The sequence below is a fragment of the Anoplophora glabripennis genome, unplaced genomic scaffold (assembly GCF_000390285.2).
Source record: "Anoplophora glabripennis isolate ALB-LARVAE unplaced genomic scaffold, Agla_2.0 scaffold239, whole genome shotgun sequence".
Lineage (NCBI taxonomy): Eukaryota > Metazoa > Arthropoda > Insecta > Coleoptera > Cerambycidae > Anoplophora > Anoplophora glabripennis.
The window spans coordinates 633900-657043 of NW_019416322.1; the positions used below are offsets into that span (position 1 = coordinate 633900).

General features: G+C 31.4%; 3 protein-coding genes across 4 annotated transcripts in view; 1 reads left to right on the forward strand and 2 right to left on the reverse strand.

Moving 5' to 3' along the window:
* The window catches only part of LOC108911147 (Krueppel-like factor luna), a 47035-nt gene extending 42684 nt beyond the window's left edge, over positions 1 to 4351 (forward strand). Inside the window, exon 3 of the mRNA XM_018715993.1 lies at positions 3776 to 4351. Coding sequence (XP_018571509.1) covers positions 3776 to 3951 — 176 coding nt within the window. The 3' untranslated portion in view covers positions 3952 to 4351. The remainder of the gene's footprint in view (positions 1 to 3775) is intronic.
* Positions 4352 to 11839: 7488 nt separating this feature from the next.
* LOC108911160 (breast cancer type 2 susceptibility protein-like) lies at positions 11840 to 20085 on the reverse strand. Of its 2 annotated transcripts, XM_018716016.1 has the most exons (11): positions 17487 to 20085; positions 16525 to 16674; positions 16204 to 16458; positions 16044 to 16152; positions 15754 to 15924; positions 15256 to 15463; positions 14801 to 15021; positions 14458 to 14732; positions 14124 to 14345; positions 12123 to 12339; positions 11840 to 12060 (listed from the first exon to the last, which is right to left on the reverse strand). In XM_018716016.1, exons 1-11 carry the CDS (start codon positions 20024 to 20026, stop codon positions 11923 to 11925), a joined length of 4506 nt encoding a protein of 1501 aa, XP_018571532.1. In that variant the 5' UTR covers positions 20027 to 20085; the 3' UTR covers positions 11840 to 11922. The 2 variants fall into 2 exon arrangements, with proteins under 2 accessions (XP_018571532.1, XP_018571533.1); XM_018716017.1 differs by lacking the exon at positions 11840 to 12060 and having other exon boundaries at positions 12238 to 12322.
* A 1258-nt stretch (positions 20086 to 21343) lies between these two features.
* LOC111691381 lies at positions 21344 to 22745 on the reverse strand. The gene is made up of 3 exons (XM_023454089.1): positions 22710 to 22745; positions 21461 to 22293; positions 21344 to 21347 (listed from the first exon to the last, which is right to left on the reverse strand). The coding sequence occupies exons 1-3, from the start codon at positions 22743 to 22745 to the stop codon at positions 21344 to 21346; spliced, it is 873 nt and encodes a 290-aa protein (XP_023309857.1).
* Positions 22746 to 23144: the final 399 nt, after the last annotated feature.

Sequence of the window (23144 nt, forward strand, 5' to 3'; positions counted from 1 at the left end):
TATTTGTCAACTATTGTTCTATACTTGTACGGAGGATTGGCGCCCTCTGTGCAGGTATGGTAGGGTGGAAGAATGTTGGCTTGGGTCAATGTGAGAGATTGACACCAGTTGGCATTTGACCACCTCCCTAATTAATGAGGTTTTCCAGGTTTCCCTCATTCCTGCACTGAATGGTGGTTAGGGCCTACCAACATAAGTCGTTCCTGGGCGCAAATGCGGCCTGCGTAATAATAATATGCCGCCTCCTCTCCCGCACAAGTCTCCGACTTCTGGGCTAATTCTCGTAATTAGAATGAGGAGTAGAGATATTATTATTATTATTATTATTATTATTATTATTATTATTGTTTAATTTTCAGAAAAACTTTTTTTTACAAAAAAAAATTACACCGTAAAATGGCCCCCAAAATAGTTTTGTACCAAATTAGAAAGGTTTATTAAGTAGTGATTTTTCTTCGAGGCGATAATCTTTTAAAAAGTGCAAAATGGAATTTGTGGTGTGCATCTAGAATGCTATTAAATTAAAAACTGAACATCGTAAGATTATTTTACATCCCTCAAAAAAAATACTATAATAGTATTATCAACGTTATCCACGAAATTTTGCTTTTGTTTTTCGAATGAGTTAAGATGTCTAGGTATGTTTGATGCAACTAATATGTAACCTACTCCAAGAATTTCATTAAAATATCCCTGATAAGATGAATTTAAATTCATATCATTTCATTGGCTTCATTTTTTAAGGAATGAGAAAAAAATTAACTCTTTCTCACAAAATCATTAATCGGTTCTTTCAAACCTTTCCTTGATATCAAGACACCATTTTCATCTTTCACAATCCTTTTTTTTTTGTTCTAATGAATGAGAGTCATATTTATAACAAGTAACGATAACGATTAAATTTTGTAGAATGCAAACAATTCAATTAAGATGCAACTGATCTGAGATTAAGTTTGTTGAGATAAATGGATATCAAAATTAGGAGCCTTGCTTGGATACCGACACTTTTTTCTCTTACTAGAAACTTAAATACTGCAATTTAAAAAAAATTTATATATCGTGGTGCAATGATATAGAAAAAAAATATATAAACATGGAACGGTTTTAACATCAATTAAGAATATTTTAATATGTAATGTGTTAACGAAGTGTTCGCAGTTTAATACTGACAAATTATTTGAAAACATAGGAATAAATGTTAAAAGGAGCAATGAAAATTAACCATATTGTCTGTTTATAGTCCAGATAGTTGTTTTAAACTTTCCTTCATTTAGTTGAAATAATACTTATAAATAGCTGTAAATAAAAATCATTCATTTTGTGTTTCAAGAAACCCCAATTTATTGCCTTCCAACAGATATGTTATTATGTTGATGATATATTTTTCATACCAACATAAATTTTTAACAAGTCATCTGTAGGATATCTAAGAATAAAGAAGAGGAATACCTAACAGCAACATAACTTCTATATATACAAGGATGTACTGATAAAATAGGACACCTCTTGTGAAAGCACAGTATTAATATCTACAATACTTTTCTCAAGACGAGCTACAACAGCAATTACATCCTCTCTAATTTTATACATTTGGATAAAGTACTTCTTTAACATTATAGTGATATTGTTCATGATCCAGGAGTGGTTGGTCTGATGTGGCCTCCATTGGTAGGCCTTGTTCTTGTTCTTTAAAAAGCAAAAACCATCAGGCCGTTTGTTCATTCATCGCATCGTCACCATATACCGCACAAATTTCCCGAGCTGCTTGAGCGGCTTTAGCAGTTTCCCTGTTTGGATTAAAAACAAAAAGAAGCAAAATAATCAATTTTATCAACATTGACATTCCATTTCAAATGAATGAAAATTCACAGAAATAATATCTAACGGAGCAATCAAAAACACAGCCTGATAGAGCAATAAGTTATCTTTCGAATGACATATGTCCATGGGTGTAGGTAGGATTTCTGCTTGAGGTGAGATCTTGAGGGACCAGCTGGTCAGCCAGCTAGTCCGACTAAAGAGATGATATTGGATTGTTTTTTTTTTTCTGGGGTTGTTATACGGCTCTCTAGGGGGGGTGGAGAGGGGAAGTCACGACCACCCCTGCCTCCCTCCCCATAGCTACACGCCTGCGTAGTAATTTTTACAATGTGCTTAATTTTCATGTGAATTTTTAAGTTTAAGAAAAAACATATTACTTATTGCCCAACCCATTAATTTACATTTTAAATATGAACAAACAATGAAACAGTCGAGAAAAAGTCGAAGCTTCAGAAGAAATAATTTCTACACATTCTGTAAGTACTAGATACTAGAATTGGGTAGGCCTAATTCTACATCCGAAATATATAAAATTTACAATTTGAACTGTATTCTTTTCTCACGTTTTTGCCCTCTTGCAAAGTTACATTCGTTTTAGTACATTTTTAATGTTCTCTATACAATTACCTAGGAAAATAAGTTTTTCCTTGTGATTATAAAAATTTTCGAATATTATGCATAAAAAGAATAGTAGTGCTATTTTTACTGTAGTGACATCTACACGAATATTGTGGTACTTTTTTAAATGAAATAGAGTTTAAACATCTAATGTTAAATTCGACCAAATAAAGGCCTTATCTTATTTCACAAATATTTAATTAATGATATTCTCAAAATGCACTCCTCCTTGCTACAACCTTTTGCTGATATGGCGATAGATGAAATGATGACACTTGTTCCACACTTGTTTCCTCTTAATTGCTGAGCTCTAATTGCTCTTTTTGAAACTTATACCTACACTAAATTTTTTACGTACCATAAGAAATATAAGACGTTTTCACTTCTTTTATAAATTTTGATATCGATGCATTACTACAAAAACATGCTATCTCAAATTTAGCTTGAAAAACATGCTAGCCCAGATCTTTAAGTAAAAACATGCTATCTCACACAGAAGTAAGTTTGACTAGAAATTTAAGTTGGCTGCATTGGCGTTGAACAAGATGCAACAATTTGTAGAAAGCATCATTTATTCATAAAATTTCATTAATAGAGCTAACATAATAACCAGAATATAAATATAATGTGTAAAGTTGAATGATATGTACGATAAACATGTGTGCACAGGGAACCGCGGAAACGTGCACGTGCATATCATATGCTCTGCGCCCGTCGCATCGATATCCAGCAGATCACAAAGTACCAGTAATAAAAGTGTCGCATACCTGCATTTCATTTCCAAAGTCTATGCAAGCACGCGGCTACCGCACCTTTAAGAAGCCATTTGTTTTTATTGAGGTGCAGTAAGAATGATTCGGACCCGGAGCTTGGGGCCTAGCCTGGTCCACTATATAATCATTTTTATTGCAGTCTCCTTAGGGTCCGTATTAGGCATATAAAATTATTTTCAGAATCTGCACTAACAATTTTGTCGTTTATAACAGTAAGTTAACAAAATTAATTGAAAAATGTTGAATGAAAAAAATTAAATAAACAGTGAACCTGAACATAAATATTCCTTACTTTTTGAAAAATATATGTTTATTATAAGTGCACGTGTTTAATCATTCAATGTGCATTTCAACGCCAATGCAGCCAACTTAAATTTCAAGTCAAACCGAGATAGCATGTTTTCCAAGTACAATGTTAGATAGCATGTTTTCGTAGTAACGCGTCGATATGTTTATTCACTATACGAAGTTTCCTGTAACTTTGGAACAATAAATGTCCACTACCATTCTTTTTCCATTGCGTACGTTTTAGAAATATCATTAATATATTTTTTCATTTTCAGGAGAAAAACCTTATAAGTGCTCTTGGGAAGGTTGCCAGTGGCGGTTTGCCCGTTCAGATGAATTAACACGACACTATCGCAAACACACAGGAGCAAAACCCTTTAAGTGTCGCCATTGTGATCGTTGTTTTAGTAGGTCGGATCATTTAGCCCTCCATATGAAGCGACATGCGTAGGCGGCCTACCTCTCTTCTTCCACATCACTGCCAGTTACCGGAATTATGTATATACCTGCATACATACATACAATATATATACATATATACATACATATATATACGTATGTGTGTATGTATGTGTGCGTGAGTACGTGTGTGTATGTGTGCCTGTGCGAAAGTGTGTGTTTGTATTTGTATATATAGTATGGTGAAACACACATTGAGATGATTGGGGGATTCCTCAGTGATGTATAATCCTGTGATCGACATCGCCGGTTAAGACCGAATACTCTGAATATTAAGTAAATATTGTATTTAGTAATATAGTGATTATTATTTTACGTTCTAATTTGTATTTATAAATGTAAAAAAAAATATTCTTAGTCTGTTAGACATCAAAAAAGTTATTGCACAAATATCAAACTAATTGTTACATTTTAATGTAAACATGTTTCAGTAATTACTGAAAAAAAAAGACAGAATTAATCCATTTTTTTGATGATAAATTTGAGTTATATTGTATTAATATTGGGCTGTGCAACCAAGTTTTTACACGATGATGTTTAAGGAACCCGATGATATTCCTGGAAATTCATTAAGTTTGTCATTTTTCAGGCAGAATCAGTTAGTTTATGTAGTTATTTATTCTATTAATTTTTTAATTGAATGTGGAAACCATCATATACAGGGTGATTCATTAACAGTGGGGAAATCGAAAGCTGAAGATACTACACGTGAAATTGTGACCACTGGCGCAAACATGCCTTATCTGAAAGTTGATAGTTTCGGAAATATAGGGTGTTGAAAGTTAAAATTTTAAATCATTTTTTGTGCGATTATTCTGAAAATATGTGGGTTAGGAACTTGAAAATTTGTGGAACTATATTTTTTTACGCAACAAATAAGGTGCGTGTTGCAATTTCAGCGTTGTTCATAGAGGGCGTCACTTACGACCAATTTTACCGAAAATTTAGTTAATAATTTTTTACCCTGTATGTCTAACATGAAAGTTGATTTAAAACCTGAAAGAGCAATCATTTTCCCATTAATTATGTATTCTTGTTTCGTTTCGGTATCTCGATCCGTTTTCGAGGAAAATCGATTTAACGAACACTATATTTTGATAATACGAAAAATTAAAAGCGAAACAAATCAAGTGTTTCTTCATGTTATTACAACAATTCACAATAAAACGAATGAAATACGTAATAATGATTTAAAGTAATTGTTCGAAGAATCCATCGTTGATACTGACACACTTTACACAACTTTTTCTGAGAGTCCTTCGAGTTTGAAGTCTCATTCGAGACCACATAAAAAAATCAAGAGGATTGAAGTCCGGACTTCTGGGTGGCCAAGCAAAAAGCTTCCACGACTTTAAGAAGTTCCACTTTATTTAAGAAGAGACGTGTAGTTCATGCACGACGCAGCTCTACCGCATTTTTCTCGGCCAGTGCGTGCATATTTAGATGCAATTTTTCCAAATCCCTGAATTGAACGTGGAAAAATGTTTGCTTGGCCACCCAGAAGTCCGGACTTCAATCCTCTTAATTTTTCTATTTGGTCTCGAATGAAAGATATAGCTTACAAAGAATCTATTGGTTCGCTTGAAGAGTTGTGGCAAAGAATACAAACCACTGCCAACAAAGTCAGACGTAATCCCAATATGTCGTTTTAAACTCAAAGATCTCTCAGAAAACGTTGTGTAAAGTGTATCAGTGTCAAGGTGGATTCTTCGAACAATGACTTTAAATCATTATTACGTATTTCATTTGTTTTATTGTTAATTGTTGTAATATCATGAAGAAACACTTGGTTTGTTTCACTTAATTTTTCGTATTATCAAAACATAGTATTCGTTAAATCGATTTTACTCGAAAACAGATCGAGATACCCAAATGAAACAAGAATACATAATTAATGGAAAAATTATTGCTCTTTTAAAAGTTATTAACTAACTTTTCGGTAAAATTGGTCGTAAACGGTACCCTCTATCAACGCTGAAATTATAACACACATCTTATCCGTTGCTTAAAAAAATATAGTTTCACAAATTTTCAAGTTTCTAACTTACATATTTTAGCTTTCAACACCCTGTATTTCCGAAACTGTCAACTTTGAGATAAAGCATGTTTGCGTTAATGGTCACCATTTCACGTGTGATACCTTCAGCTTTCGATTTTCCCACTGTTAATGAATCACCCTGTATATAAATAGTAAAGCTTCAATTTACATAATTGACTATTACATACACGAAAGTTTATCTTTATATTAAATTTTTTTATTATATAACTTTATATTTGTCATCATAGTCTACATTTGTATTAAATTCTGAATGGCTGAATTCAAATAAATATTTTGGGAATATCTGAAATTCCGTCATGATAAAAAATATGCTTTAAATGCTGTGTAAAGGTGATGGTACGATAAACAAATTGCCCTGTCTAGAAGATCCGAGTACGCGAATGGTTTAAATCAAATTCTGTTAATAGTATTACATTATAGTTTCCCCAACTATTTTCAAATATTTATAACTTTATAATTAAAGTGGCTAATGATTTAATTGCTTCCAGCAGTATTTACAATACAACGATTCCAATTGATATAAGGTTTATAAGGAGTTATGATCAAAAACTAATTATACATTAACTAATGAATGTTATACATATGTAAATTGGGATGTATTAAATAAAATATCAAAATCCTGATACTGAAAATTTACTTAATGGACTTAAAAAATAAAGCTTAATGCAGCAAATTTATCACGCGTTATCAATTGTCCAAAACCAATAAATTTTATTTATTTCATAAAATATTTAAGTTATAAAGCATTATGTTTTTTGTATATTATATTTATGTTTTGAAATATATATATTTTTTATTTGCATGTATGATTTTATGTATACTTCTACATATATATCGTCACTGATCTCCAAAACCCGCGTAAGCGACAAAAAAATTTCCACAAAATTCTTTTAGAATTAATGCATATTAAAATTTACATAGTTCAAACTATATTCATTTATTGCGGTACCTGTGACTGCAAAACAGGTTTCTTTGGACTTCCCACGATTCCTTATCGAATATCTTCAACATTTTCTGTTAAAACTGTAGATGTAATGTTTTTCCTCATATCTTTTAATAAGGATTAATTTGTGGTTTTTAAAAACGTCATATACGATATTACCATCAGGAAAGGTTCAACATTGTTCCATGCAGAATAGCATAGAGCAGCGGCCTTCAAACTTTTACGACTTGCGGAACCCTGCCAACTTTTCGATTTTTTTTTAAATTTTCCAACACATTTTTTACTGATTATATAATATATTTGTTGTATATGTAGTATCACTATTGTTAATTTCAATATTTTGAATTTTTGACAGTCGCGGAACCCCCCAGAGAGGTTATGGGGAACCTCAGGGTTCCTCGAAACACAGTTTAAATACCGCTGGCATAGACTAAGACCAACTTCTATCTGCATTCCATGTAGATTTTTAATTAGATAATACTTAAAGAATTTTTCCAAAATTATTTTAAAAAATCTCGGCAGGCCATGGATTACCAGGATCATCGTAATGGGTTCAAGTATTTTTGGTCCGATAACCAGTGTCAAAAGTATTGACCCATAGAAAACCATTCTATATTAAATAAAATTAAAAACTGAAGAATAAATTCTCAACGTTCTCGAAGATCAACCAACAAGTAGCACCAGATTAATTTCTCGTAAGGGTAGTTCATTCCACAATAAAGTTTAGAAAACCCTCAATTGTATCCATATCATGTTCATCGTGTACACACATTTTATGAGCGATTATTAGAACAAAGCAATGAGAATGAAAGTTTCACTAAATATGTATCGGTAACCAATAAGGCAACATTTAGATGGATGGAACTTTCTTGATAGCCACATATAGTCGATTGAAAATTTTATAAGGTCTGATGAATGAATTTCCGTCACAGATTTTCAATTAAATCAATTAAATCATAGGCAGTGATTGTTAATGTTATCATAATTGGACTTCTCGTTCTACCACAGATAGACCAGTGCTTAAGCCTTCAAAAATGGTAAAAAGTGAAAAAAAAATCATAGTGGGATGAAACCCATTGGAAAAGGAAGAGAATATAACAGAAATGAAAAGAAAAATAATTTACGGGCGATCTGAGGTCGGGAAGGGGAAGGGGGTGAGTTTTAAGGGTAAAAAACGGTTTATCTTGATTTCTGGAAAAACTACAAGTCTTATGGAAAAAAGTTAAATGGCAAAGTTGTAGGTAATAAAAAGATCTACAACTTTTGTATTTACACTTTTTTCACATAACCTCAAAATTTATGTGAAAAATTCAAATAACCAAGTTTTTGGTTTTTTATTTTTATCTTTTACAAACAAATTTTTTTTTCACGAAATTTGGTGAAAACTTACCTATTTATGTCCCAAACACGCTGTAATTTTTTTGATTTGAAATATTTATTTTTTCACCTTATTTTTACTTAATATCGAAAAAGCACCCTAATTTTCAATCGAAAATTCTCACGTCAAAATATCTGCTTTTTTAAAAACGTCGGTGGGCTTTTTCTTCGTTGAAATCTCTACTTTCTGATGGTGTAAAAAAAAATATACATTACTATGGTAAGTTTTCTCAGGAAATGCAAAGAAACGAAAGAAGATTCTACAACTTTCTCAAAATATTGTAGATGTCTTATTAAATATTAACTTTATTAACTTATTTGGTTGTTAATTATAATAGTATATTTCGACTTGTAATTTTTTTGTTTATCAATGTAACATGGAATCTTACGTTTTTCGAGTAATTAAAGTGTAAATTTTAATAAATAGCTCAAAATTGTACATAATGATTAGAAAAAAATTTTCGGATTCTAGTTCGTTTCTTTGCATTTCCTGAGAAAACTTACCATAGTAATGTATATATTTTTTTACACCATCAGAAAGTAGAGATTTCAACGAAGAAAAAGCCCACCGACGTTTTTAAAAAAGCAGATATTTTGACGTGAGAATTTTCGATTGAAAATTAGGGTGCTTTTTCGATATTAAGTAAAAATAAGGTGAAAAAATAAATATTTCAAATCAAAAAAATTACAGCGTGTTTGGGACATAAATAGGTAAGTTTTCACCAAATTTCGTGAAAAAAAAATTTTTTTGTAAAAGATAAAAATAAAAAACCAAAAACTTGGTTATTTGAATTTTTCACATAAATTTTGAGGTTATGTGAAAAAAGTGTAAATACAAAAGTTGTAGATCTTTTTATTACCTACAACTTTGTCATTTAACTTTTTTCCATAAGACTTGTAGTTTTTCTGGAAATCAAGGGAAACCGTTTTTTACCCTTAAAAACTCACCTCCTACCCCTTCCCGACCTCAGATCGCCCGTAAATTATTTTTACTTTCATTTCTGTTATATTCTCTTTCTTTTCCAATGGGTTCTATCCTACTATAATTTTTTTTTGTTTCAAAAATTATCGACCCTGGTCTAAGAGATTAACTTATTTATAGACACTTATTTATATTTTTTACAAAATAATTTACCTGTTCTTTGGAGAATCTACTGTTTAATATTCAACATGTGGTTTTTGCATGACAGGGCTCCACCAAACGTCCAATACAAAATACGCAATTTTTTAAACGAAACATTTCCTGATGAGTGGAACACTGGACCTGTTTTATGGTGTCCTCACGCACCAGAACTCTATTCGTGCAATTTCTACCTGTCGAGACATATGAAATCTTTAGTGTACGAAGTCCAGATGGTTTAATAGTTATCTGCGTAAAGATATTTAATTCCCATCATAAACAATTCTTTCTTTGTTACTTTCCTGCAAAGTTATTCAAATCGAGTGTATGGCGCTTACGTCTCCCTATAGATCAGTGATGATATATCGTTTCCTAGTTTAGAATTGTGTATTATTTGAAAAATAATAGAAAAATTTGCAAACATCAAGTGAAAAAAAGTTCAGTTTAAAAATTATTCTCGAATGCAGTTATTATTATTATTTTGGATGTTTTTTTTTTTTAATAGCGTACCCTCTGTAACTTTTATACGCTGTCTCTAATTGAAATTTGATATCCAAGGGTAAAAGCATTTGTTTGATCTTTGCCAGGGCTTCAGACAAAATAGAGGCCTTATTTAATTTAATGAAGTGTTCTCTCCAAATAAGTAAAAATATAGTGTACTTTTACTTATTTGGAGGGAGCACTTTTTCCAATTGGGGTGATATACAGGGTGTTATGAAACTCCCGGAGTTTCAGTTCCCTGTATAGTTTGCTGGGACCATCTCTAACAGTAAAGTAGATTTAAAAGAATACGATATGCTAGAGAGATAATAGTTGTTCAGCGACCAGGTCTTTGTCTAACACATTATGTTCATAGCATGGTATATCTCTTAGTATTAGAGACAGGCCCTTTAAATCGTATATTACTGTAATTGGTACAAAGCATTCTATTCAAATAAGTAGAAATAAAGTTTCCTATTGCATCTGAAAAGTGCAACTGGTAACATCCTCTTGTCAGATAGCTACATCCTTTTATCCTGGATGTTATTTTCAACTTCAATCAATCCGTAAAAAGTTGAAGGGTAGTAGGTACCACTTTTTATCTGTTAGGGAAAATATAACACCCATAATTATTTTAAAAAACTCAGATTCCCACTTTCAACTCGAAATTCCAACGTTTAACTTGGAATTCCAGCTTTAAATTTGGAACTTGATTAAACAGCTCAGTTCTTCACACTGATCCAACTATATTAGTTTATCAAAACTAACTTTTAAAATGGACACGTTACATCAGGTAAGTTGTAAATATTTTATATTATTACTATCCGCTAACAATCTAACATTATTAAGTCGGACAACAGTTATCACGAAAGAAATACTTGTTTATCCATTTATTCCATAAAATCAAAATGTCACATCATTCATTGAGGAGATTACTCTCTAATCTCAAATTGTATAGAAAAAAATGTTCTAAAATAGATGGCATGAAATTTTTAATACGAATTTGCTCACGTAATTTGTTCTTATATACAGGGTGTTTCAAAAAAGTGTTGACAAACTTGAGAGGCATATAGAGGACATTGTGGTAGAAATTTTTGTAGAAAATAATGTTATCTCGGTGACACCAAAAGACTAATATTTAAGTAATTTTTATTCAAAATAACGCAAAAAATGATTTGAAACAAAATAAACACGTTTATCTCTTCCGATAAGTGTTTACCAACTGCATGTCCTACACATAATGTTGGTAAAAATTATTGACTTTATCCGCAACTATGTGATAAATTTTCTATTCCACACATCTAATCTAGCCATGCAATGTCAGCTGTGTCACGCTGTGGGGAATAGTGAAACAAATGAACAGAGCTGCCACGTAATAAATGATCGGATCTAACCGAGTGTTTCACATTTATTTTATTTTCGACGAAATTTTGCTTCTAAGTTGTTCAAATGGACCAATTTGCGTTTGAAGAGTATGCAGACATGCATCTTATTTATGGCAAAGCAAGATGCAATGCTAGAGAAGCTGAACGCTTTCCGAATTGCCAATGTCCTTGCCGACCAACATTTTCGTCAATCCATCGTCGGTTAAGAGAAAAAGGCAACTTTGAACCAGATGTAGGAAGTTCACATCCACGGATAGTGGTGATTAAGGAAGAGGTTTTGAATCGAACTAAAGAACAACCTACCACAAACCATTTTGAACAATTATAATTTTATTATTTATTATTCCAATTCGTAGTTGACGAAAGGGAACTATTATTGAAAAATAGATGTGCAGGTAGATTTCCTAGGTAACGAGAATGGATTCAAGTGGTTAAAAAAGGACTACCTTCTAGTCTTTTTACGAAAAACAAAATTTCAGTTGGTAAATAAAAAATAACGTGAAACATTTCCTTATTTTATAATAAATCAACAAGACTGCAAATACAGAATATCAAAAATAAATTACATTTTCGTAAGTAAACATATCCAGTATCCTAAGTTATGTAAACAATGATGTTCCGGCAGTGAACGTATCTTCGTCCGTAACATTAAAATTTCCAGAAAAACTATTTATATCGGTAATAATTCTAAACACTTCTATTTTGTTATCACAGTCATCAAGTAAACTTTGCACATCCTAAAAATAATTAATTATATATACAAATGAACGCCATCAAACACAAAAAAGCTGTCGGTTACCTTCGCCATTTCCTTTTTTAACGTATCGAGCCCTTCTTGTAAATGCCTATGCTGAGAGTAAGAAGAAAATACGGTGAAGTGATTAGCAACGGCTTGTACGATATCTTTTTTTATGCCTCGATAGACCAAATTACAAACTGTTGTAGGTTGGCCTCTTTTCAAATTGTCCAGTAACGAACAGGTGCCCGGGCCTTCATATACTGAAACGTGAAGTAACCTAAAAAAATATGAACATATTTCTCGTTGGAAGTTTTATAAAACAACTAATTGGTCCTATTTAAAGTAGGTAATTAATTTTGGAATTTTTTGAATAGCCATACAGAGTACCCAATAAAGAATGTGATGTATTTCAAGAGTAGCTTCTTTGGGTGAAAATAAACAAAACACAATCTTATTTCCGTAAACAATTATCAGCACTAAAAAAAATGTTTCGTTTTTTAGGATCACTCGACGTTTATTAAGACATTTCAATGAAATTTGGTACAAAGGCTTTTTGAAGAAGCCAAATATGAATATGAGCCTGTTTTTTTACCTACTATAGGCATCGCTAAGAATACCTGAATCTTTCCTGTTAATTTTTTTTTTGTATCAAAATGTATGCTTGAATTGACTAGCAGTGACGGCTTGCGACATTGGGAATAGGTGAAGTATATAAAAAAAAAAAATGCGCGAAAATTTTCAGTCAAATGGCTTTAAATGAATCTGGAAACTTATTACCGAAAAACTGACGTTCGCGAGAAGGATTTTTTCCAGATCGAGAGAAGGCACAGGTCTTTCGCAATTTAAAAAATCCTTTTTGTCCTTAATTTTCCATCTGAAAAATGGCATTTCCAATAAAATACATACTGAATCATATATAGGAAAATAGGAAACATTTCTACAATTATTGATATAAAACAAATATTAACAAAGAACCATTGTAATCATGCACTGGGTGACGTATTGTATAAACTGATTAAAGCCGATAACAACGCTGCTTCAATTTCCGCGTCACTCGTTCCCCCACGCCGTAGTTTAATCACGTGTCGGCCACCTCGTTACCATGACAACCACCGTAAACAACGCTACAAAGAGAAGCGGAATACAGACTGATTTCAATCCGCTTCACTTGCTTATACTATACTATACGTTGTATGGTACGAGGTTGATGTTCCCGCAACTATTCTATTTATTTCTGTATATAAAACAAACACAATACATTTTCAATATAGAATTATACCTGAATTATAAAATTTATATAAAATTAAAAATAATTTTAAAGTGTACAGCCAAACGGAAATTTTAAGTGAAGCAGTCGTCCCTTGCGCCAACTGGCGAACTGCCAATGCTGAGTAGTTTTAATTTTTTAATAAAACTAAAGGAGTGCATACAGTATGATGTATCGTAAGACATTTTGATGGACTTCGCATCTATAAAGTTCCATTAACGGTTCCATTAAAAAAAATCGAGACGCACACTCTTGAAGTTCAAAAAAATTAGCTTCATTCAATACTTTTTATAGTACTGTTTAAAAAACTGTAAACTTTGCATAAATTAATAAATATTCAAAAAATTACTGAAGCAATATGCATAAAATCCATAATGTAAGTGAAATTTTGCACAAATTTCAATTATGTAAAAATAGATGTACATACTCCATTAAAAATATACATACTTGTTTGTGTCGGCATTTTAGTATAGAACATCCTGTAGAATCAAAATTATCTTTAAAACGTCATATATCACTATGGATATTATATGACGCCCCAAAAACTTTTCTAACTATAATAACTCCAGACATATTGAATAATTACGAACTAAATTTACACATTGTGTATTTTGGAAATTTCGATAAGACCATTTTAGTTGAAGCAACCAATACCAAGAAAACTTATGGGACGTACCCGAGGTACCCTCTACCCCACTTCACAGGACTAACGGTGCACGCAAAGCCACCACTGAAGATGTCGATAACGAGGAATAACAAAAAGTGAAAGCAAAAAACCATTGAAATTTTCTTACCTTCTTGCGTTGTCCGTTATCCACACTTCCTGCCTATGAGATTCAATTTTGGTTTGAACCACAATTCCTACTGTATCAAATTCATTGAAATATGGTGTTGATTTCAATCTAACTAGTTCTTCGAGAGACACTAAACGTCTTTTATATTTAACATGCTTGCTGTTACTGACAGTATCGTGTTGAAACGTAGTTTTCATAGTAGAATTTAAATCTCCGTTGGGCCTGCAAACAAAGGGTGTTTAATGCTTAAAAAATAATTTGAATTATATCTACGGGGTTTCACATAACATTCCGCCCCTTCATCTTTTTTACTCGTTTAAAAATTTTTATCTACCTTGGCAATACGTTTTGTATGGTGAACGATTTTCCCTCTTTTAGGCTCTGCATATGTACCTCTGTAGGACGCCAAATGAAGAAACTAAAAGGTCTATCCGAATCTCCAATAACGTCGATTACGAGTAACTTCAACACCGCAACTACATCCCTTTTCGCCAATTTCATTTTTGAAACGGACACACTTACCTCTGCGGCAATTTCTTGTTGTTTCTTCAAGGTTAAGTTACTCTGATAAGTTAAAACAGCTTCCTTCTGGGAAGCGGATAAATTTTGCTAAAAAGGAAAACATTGTGCACTAATACATTTTTTATATTTGAAAATACGTTATTTTTAAATTTTACCTGAAGATTTTCTGCATCGTTGCTCCTTTCTAATATATCATATAGCTGTTTTGGACAAGTAATAGTACGTATATCAGAATCAAAAGATTGACGTTCAATTAATGATTCTGCAGATTTTTTAAATTTTGTTCTCACTTCATCTTCGATCTGTTCCACCTTCCTACTTCTTTCATTTTCCCATTTTTGTGCCACTATTTCTTCAGCTTTTCTATTTCGCCAGACTAAAACGTTTTATGAAATATTAAGAACAATTAAAACTTATTTTTTTTATCTCCATTTTTATATAAAAGTTTAGTAAAGAGTTCTAAATATTTTTAATGTCAAAAACAAGTATTACATCACTAAACGAAAAAGAATAAATAAATAAACAAATTATTATCGAACTGAATGTGGATTCATTCAGTGTACAGTGATGTTTGTGAATTTAAAAAAATTAAAACTTAATATTTAAGTACCTGAGCGACCTTCTAGCCTTTCCATATATTTAAGAGGGTACACGCGAGCGATACAAACTTTTATAGCTGCTATGGTGCCCCCAAGCGGGTAGATACTATGTAATTGGACTGGAAATGGATTCGAATTTCGCTGATATCCTAACTTGGCGTGCCAAATGGCTCTTCGTGTGCAGTTACAATTTATTTTTAAACATAACAAATTCGTTGCCTAAAAAGTAACATTCGTAATCTGAGATAAATGGCGAATCACGATACGCATCACATTTTGCCATTTTTCTCGAAAACATTGCGTTTTACGAAACAAGTATCGAGAGAAAAAAGTTTTTAAATGCAATGACTTTCTAGTGAACTAATAATTTTTACGAAATTTAAATATGCGACCAAATTTTAAGTAAGGCTAAAAACAGGAAACAAAATTATAACTATTTTAAAAAAATCATAATTTTTATGAACCCTGTCGATAGTCATTAAGGAAATAGTTAATCTGTATTAAAATACCTCAAGGGGATGACATCCATCGCAGTTTAAAAGCTCAGCTCCTGAAATTAATAGCTTTGTACCTATTTCAATTTTTCCCTTAATTATTTGATTACATAAGGGTTCATCTATGATTGTTCGTACAGCATACCATCCATCGCATAATTCTAATTCATACTTCCTTGTGTCTAGCTGAAATAAACAACGTTAGGTATGTAGTTTAGAGAATGAACAATTTCTAGGTACATTGCACTGGACAAAATGTCTCACGCTAACAAAAACTATTACAAAATTAAAAATCTATTAGGTACCATTTTTATATCTGAAACGAAGAGAATCATTCTTTTTTGTGGAGCGTCGTCTTTTTCACAAATCTTTCTCAGTGCCGATCTTTCTGCCCTATCAATTTCACGATCATATCTGAAAATAAACATATTTCATAAACCTTACAGATATTTACAAAAAAAATACCTGTATTTGAGTTGCTGGATAATATTTTCAATGCTCAGACATCCCCCAAAATTATTCGGAAACATATTTTCATAACTAGCTAATTTCCATACTATCCACTTGCAGTGATTGTTTATCCATCCTTTTGGTATTAGCCGTGATTCTACTCCTGGCATAGCTTCAAAAGCATTTTTGATTTCAGGTAGTCCCACCATGTCTCTTGAATTAGGGATAATAATTGCCCCATCCTCAGTTATAGTAGATGCATAGGTTTGTCTAAGAAATAAAACATACTTAATATCATAAAAGCTGTTTATCTAAGCTGAAATTGGTAGTAGTTACTTTGTAAAATGTACATTTTCCGCATTCTTTGCATTAATAGGTAATCCAGTATTCGTAGTAATCTCGCCAGGTTTTTCATTGTTCACAAAAGCAACCAAAGACTTTCTATTGCTGATAGTTTTAGTCCTGTATAACAGTCCTTTCCTCGACCTGAAATAGAATCGATAGTCTTATACCTACTGGGTGTTCTATGACGAAATGCATAAAATTTAGATTAAAATAATCATAAAAGTTTATATTAATCCTGGTCTAGAAATGCACCTTATCCGAGATATAGGCCATCTAATTCAACATGTTTATTTTTTTCATCAATTACAAATATGACTGATACTTTTTTTTATAGAAACTACATTTTTTCCCATTCAAAAATTATTATACCTTTCAAACTCAAATTTTTCTATTATTTTTTTTGTTATAAAAATGTATTATTTTTCCTTGAATTTGTTTTAGGATTCAAAAACTATCTTCCATAATGTCGACAAAGGATTGAATACCAAGAAAATTTTGTATACAAGTCTACGAATTACATATTAAAGTATACCAGAACGAAGTAACATAAATAAAGATAAAAAGAACAATAGATGTAAAAATATAAATAGGTATTACATTTAAATTGGTAAATAGTAAATAAAAATTGTAATAAATTCTCATATTTAACAACCTATTATTATATTAAACAATCACGACAAAACCATCTTTCAAACGAATTGTTGGAAAATACTTATAAGTGTAAGTGTATACTTATATTATAAGTATGCAGGTTTCAAATCCTAAAACAAATTCAATCATACTCATATTTCAGGGCGTAACATGCGACCTACTGAATAATAATAATATGCCGCCCCTTCAAACATAAAACTATCGTTGCACATTCTCAAATATTTTTTTTTAAAATGACTTTTTTTAAGTAGTTTTAGTAAGTAGTTACTAAAATTACTTTACTGACTACATTATCTACTAACTTTTTATCATCGGCTGACTTTCCTATTTGAAGTCGGTGTAGTGCCCCATGTGCAAGTTTCTCTCTTTCTAATAAAACCCTTAATCGGCATTCCAGTTTTTTTCTTTCCTTTTCCAAATCTTCGATTAAATCTTCCCTTGAAGGAGACATACACACTATTTTTGAATTGGCGTTAAATGGAACTTCTGCCTGTATATTTTCAACATTTTTTTTTATAGGAGTTATACCTGCCTCGTCCACAAAATTACTAAAGCTGTTCTTTAGTCTTGGGCAGTCGTTTTTAACAGGAATCAAATAATCGTTCTGCTTAATAGGAGTAGACGTGTAGGTGGCAATTCGTTTCGGTTTTATAGGAGATATTCCTGAGAAATCTTCGTCAAATAACAATTTAGCCTTATCTAATTTGTTGTCACAAATTTGCATTGGTCTAAAGTGTGACATTCCTAATTTTCTCTTGCTGCTTTTAATACTTTGATTGGAGCCTCCAGGCTTGTGTAAACTTGCAGCTGTAAATTCTCCAAGTGATATTTCTTGTGATACAGAAAACTTTTTAGACATATTTTGAACAGACAAGTCATTTACTGAATAATTCTCATGTTTATTAAAACATTCTGCTTTCACATTGTCCTTGAGAGAAGTAGTAGAAGACTGTCCAACAAGTGTTTGATCATCGTTCGTAAGAGAATCTATATTCAAATTATCGAATATATTTTTTACTTTATTAAGAGCATTTTCAGAAATATTTACTTCTCTGCCAGAAGCTTTAGAAAAACCTATATTAATAGATTGCTTTACATCATTATTACAAAATATAAATGGATTTTGAGTGTCGTTAGAAAAATGTTCAGATTTTTTTTCATTTTCTTTACTCTGAACAGTTAATTCAGAAACTACTGACTCGTTATTAAATTTTTTATTAGAAATGTCTACATCTAAATGGTCAAATATGTTTTTTGCTTTCCTTAGGGAATTTTCTGATATGTTAATTGATTTTCCCGAAGCTTTTTGAAAATTCATACATGAATTATTATTTACAACTTTATTTTTTGAAAAGTCTTCAATTTCAAGCATTAATTTATCTTGACAAAGACTGAATTCCACATTGTTAAAAATAGCCTCGGCATCTTTCAAATATTTCTCTGATATAGTTATGGGCTTTCCTGATGCACTTGCAAAACCTCTGCTATTATTATTTGTTACTAATAAATTATCTTTACTTTTCACATCATTTAAAGTATTTTCCGAATTTCGTTGCTTTTTCCTAGGTGCAAAAATATCTTTTTCACTTTTACGTTCTTCTCTATTGTAAATATAATTATCTAAATAAGATTTACTTCTTTTTCTCTTTCTAGAAAAACCTCTAAGACTATGTTCAATAGAATTATTCATGTTTAAAAGTTTTGTACACGACTCTTTTATATCAGCTCTTGTAAATCCTCGAAAATCTTCATCTTTCTCCACAGGATGTAAAATATTATCAAAAGCGTTAATAATTTGTGTATTGCTAATTCCTGAGTCACATATTGCTTGTGTTAAAGAAAATGTATCATCTTTGGTAGTTTTCAAATTATTTCCTTCTTTACATGCATTTGCACTTATAAATGTATGCACACTCGCTGTTTTAAATCCACACAGATTTTCATTATTAAATTTAATATCATTGAACTCTTCTTCGGCAAAAAAATGTTTGCCTTGTACTATTGCTTTTTCAGATATGTTGATATTTGAACTAGGTTTTGTAAAACAGTTTTCCAAATAACTAGATTGTACTGATGTAACAACTTTGTCAGTTTTCGAACATTTTAAATTACAATCACCCAAGTTGAAGTTTACATCACATTTGAAGTTATTTTGTTTACAATTCTGTTTGCTTAGAAAAGTATGTTTGTTCTGTCTTCCCTCTCCAAAACTCCTTGTAGGATAAATTATATCATTAAACAAATTAGAATGTTTCTTTACATCTATCTCAGAAACACATATACTTTTCCCTTTGGCCGTTTGAAATCCCGTTGAAAGATTCTTTGGAGAAATAGGAGTTACTTTTAGCACAGATCTCTGGCAGCTGCTTTCATTTTCTACATTTATATTTTTTTCACTTATTTCACATTTTTGGGTTTCATTAAGTTTAGTAGGGATAGGTGAAGGAATTTTTTTTAAATTATCATTTTTTCCATCATCCCTTATTAATAATTTATAAAGTTTCTTCCTACTATTATCCAACTCTTCTAATTTATTTAGATGATCAATTAACGTTTCAGTTTGACTAGCAGATAAATTATCATCAAAAGATACAGGCAGAGATACATTAATAGGATTAACTACTAATAATCCTTCATCACTTTCTTTAAATCTATTAGTAAGTTTAACTCTAGTAGACTTTTTACGATTTAACCTCTTACTAATTAAAAATCTTCTATTACTTAAACCGCCAGTAAGGACTGGAGATAAAGGTTTTTCTCTAAGATTTGGTGAAATTTTACTATGTTTTGATAATATATCTTCAGTTTCAATATCATTTGATATATCCCTGGAACATGCCATCCTACGATTAATTTTGATCCACCAAATAAACCATTATTGGAATCGCCTCTAGATCTCTGGAATTATCTCTCAAAAAAATAAACAATAACCATTTAACCACAAAATATTTGAAAACTTGAAATGTCAATTGTCATTGTCAAGCAATGTTGCCAACCTCCAGAACGCAAATTTCTTCATGACGATCTTTAAAATTCGTCACATTTCGTCACCCCCCGGCAAATTTGAAATTTACTGCATATTTAAATAAACAGATTTTAAAAAAGTAATAAAATGTACTAAAAAAACAAAATGCAGTATTTTTATTAACAAATTTGAAATAAAACAAAAATAAAACCGCTATAATCGCTTTATTAAAATAAATAAAATATATAAACCTGAAACAAATAATAACAAGTTTGAAATAGAACAAAAAATTAAAGCCACTCTTCCTATAGTTATATTATAAAAAAGGAAGGATATTTAAGCTTAAAACTAATTAAAAATTGCACAAAAAAATAATATGTAACTCAATTCATTGGCATTAAAACAAATTCTTACTTTTTATGTTTATACAACATATTAGTTTTCATTAAATCAATATGTTGTTGAGTTACATTATAGTCACTGGTATTACTTATATTAGTTGACTGGAGCTTTGATCTAATCACACAAATAGAGTTCAATAGATCTTCTCCCATTCTATTTCTTTTTTTCGATTTAACATCATTCATTATAGAAAATATGCGTTCAGCCTCTGCATTGGAATGGGGCAGAGTCAGAACTAATTTAGCCAAGTAGGCTATATTTCTAAATAAATATTCACCATTAAAATTGGAAACATTAAATAAAAATTCCCAAAACTCAGCAACCGGCATTTCTTTCATTTTATTTTTTTCATACTCATCAAAATGATAAGGTAGGTTTCTCCATTCTCTTTCTATATCAACAGCTGCATGGTTTTTTAACAAAGGCGCAAAAATGCCAGATACAGAACCAACTGATAAAGTTGTTCTGTTTTCACTTAATGCCTCTGTGACATTAATAAAATACAATTCTTCAAAAAATTTGTTTGTCAATGGCAAACGTTTTTGAATTTCATTGACCGACACCTGATAAAATTTCAAGCAATTTTTCCTTATATCATTTTCTACACCAATATTAAGTTTTATTTTTTGTAAATGATTTTCACAATCTGGGCCCAAGTAAACTTTTTCCAGTGGTAACAGACTATGAGGATGAAATACATTTATATTAAAGTCTAAGTTATTTAAAAAATTCTGACCTATTTTCTTAAAAAGCCTTTTACTTTCTTTTGCCAAATCCCCAACTAATATATTTCTACCTTGAAAGAGAGCGTTGAACTCATTCATATAATTTAGCACAAATTTCAAAAAATAAAAATAAGTTTTAGTTTCATCATTTAAAGATTGAACTATAAATTCTGGCTGTTTTAACCTGTCCTCGACAAGAGCAACCTGAAAGTATGATTTTAAAATGTCCCACATTTTTAAAAATCTTTCCACACATTGATACATCGATAACCAACGAGTACCTGATAAGTGTAAAATTTTTAATTTTTTGTCATTATAATACTCCTGAAATTCAAGTAATTCCGCACATCTTTTTGCGCTTCCACTAATATAGGTTGCTACAGAGCGAATTAAGTCTTCTGGTGTTCGCGGTAATTGTTTGCATGCTTTACTAGCAACAAGCGCAGCACTATGACAAATGCATTTGAGCACCACAAGTACAGTAGAGTCGGATGACAACCTGGTTTTGAATGAATTATGGTCCCCTAACATAACATTTGCCCCATCACTGGCTAATCCTATAATATTGCTTAATGGAATACTTTTATCAGTAAGTGCTCTACTAAAATGTTCATACAATTTTTCACTTGTCACTAGCCTTGCATCTAATTTGATCATTTCCAAAAGATCTGTCTTTACATTTTTTGTAACAGGACACACAAATCTCACGAGAACACATAAGAACTTCTGAACCGATATGTCTGTACTTTCATCGATAAGAACACTAAAATAGTTATTTTTTAATACCTCTACAAGATCCCTAGTTTCCTTGCCACATAATACATTTTCAATAATGTTCGTACATTTTGTCCTCCCCAATTTGATGTCATTAACAACTTTCGGATCCTTACCAATATCTTTTAAGAGATCAACCATATCATCCACTAGGTTAATTGCAATATTATGAGATGCAAAAAACAACGATAATTTTATTTCTGCTTCGGCCACTTTTTGTTGATATTGTTCCGTTTCAGAGTTCTTTTTAAATAAATCATAAACTGATCTCGTATTTTTTTTAGTAGTTGCATTTTTTATGTGTTTTTGTGTGGTCATATGTCTATCTAAACAACTTTTACCGCCAGTCAAATTTAACTCCAAGCCACAAGCTTCACATGAAAATTTATTTAAATTATCTGTGAGTTTTTTTAGCCAACCAGAATAATGTTTATCATTTAGCCATTCATTTCTAAATGTTCTTGGTGCGTGTTCTTCTGCGGTGAGTTTAGGTCTTTTATTTTGTTTTGATGAACCTGGAGTGGAAGTTTCGGAGGGAAATGTGGATGCATCGCTTTTGGAATCAGCCTCAGAAGTATGTAAAACCAGAATCGGGTCGTCCCTATAAATGCTGGCTTGATTATTTATTCCATATTATTCGATTTTAAAGTTTAACTTACATTTTTTTCTAGTAGTTTGATGTTTATAACAACCATTCATCCTCTAAATTCCAAAGAACCACAGAATAAAATAATCACAGACAAAGAACACTAATCACTTATGTCAATACTGTCAATTGCCAATTCTCATTCGCAGGGATGCCAATGCAATTTCTTGGCATAATGTTGGGTTTTTTTATGAACCACAACAGAATAGTGAAATACAAATATTATAAATGAAAATGAATGTCCAATAATGTACTTCGAAAGAAAAATCGTCACAAGAGTAAATTCTTCGTCAATTCGTCAATAGCAATTTTTCCCCATAAAAAATCATCACTTTGACGAAAAATCGTCACAGTTGGCAACACTGAGCGAGACTGAGTTATTGAAATTCGGGACATCTCGTTTCTCTTTCTACCGGGCGGCCGGTGAGACTCGCAGGGGATTGGCTTG

Coding starts and splice junctions, on each gene's coding strand:
- LOC108911160 (XM_018716016.1), bottom strand. CDS start 20,026: ATGGCATGTTCCAGGGATATATCAAATGATATTGAAACTGAAGATATA. Junction 16,675..17,486: donor AAGTCAGCCGATGATAAAAA/GTTAGTAGATAA, acceptor ATTCTATTTCAG/GTCGAGGAAAGGACTGTTAT. Junction 15,022..15,255: donor AAGGCTAGAAGGTCGCTCAG/GTACTTAAATAT, acceptor AAAACGTTTTAG/TCTGGCGAAATAGAAAAGCT.
- LOC111691381 (XM_023454089.1), bottom strand. CDS start 22,745: ATGGTTGTTATAAACATCAAACTACTAGAAAAAAAT. Junction 22,294..22,709: donor TCAAACTACTAGAAAAAAAT/GTAAGTTAAACT, acceptor TTATTTAAAAAG/AACTCTGAAACGGAACAATA.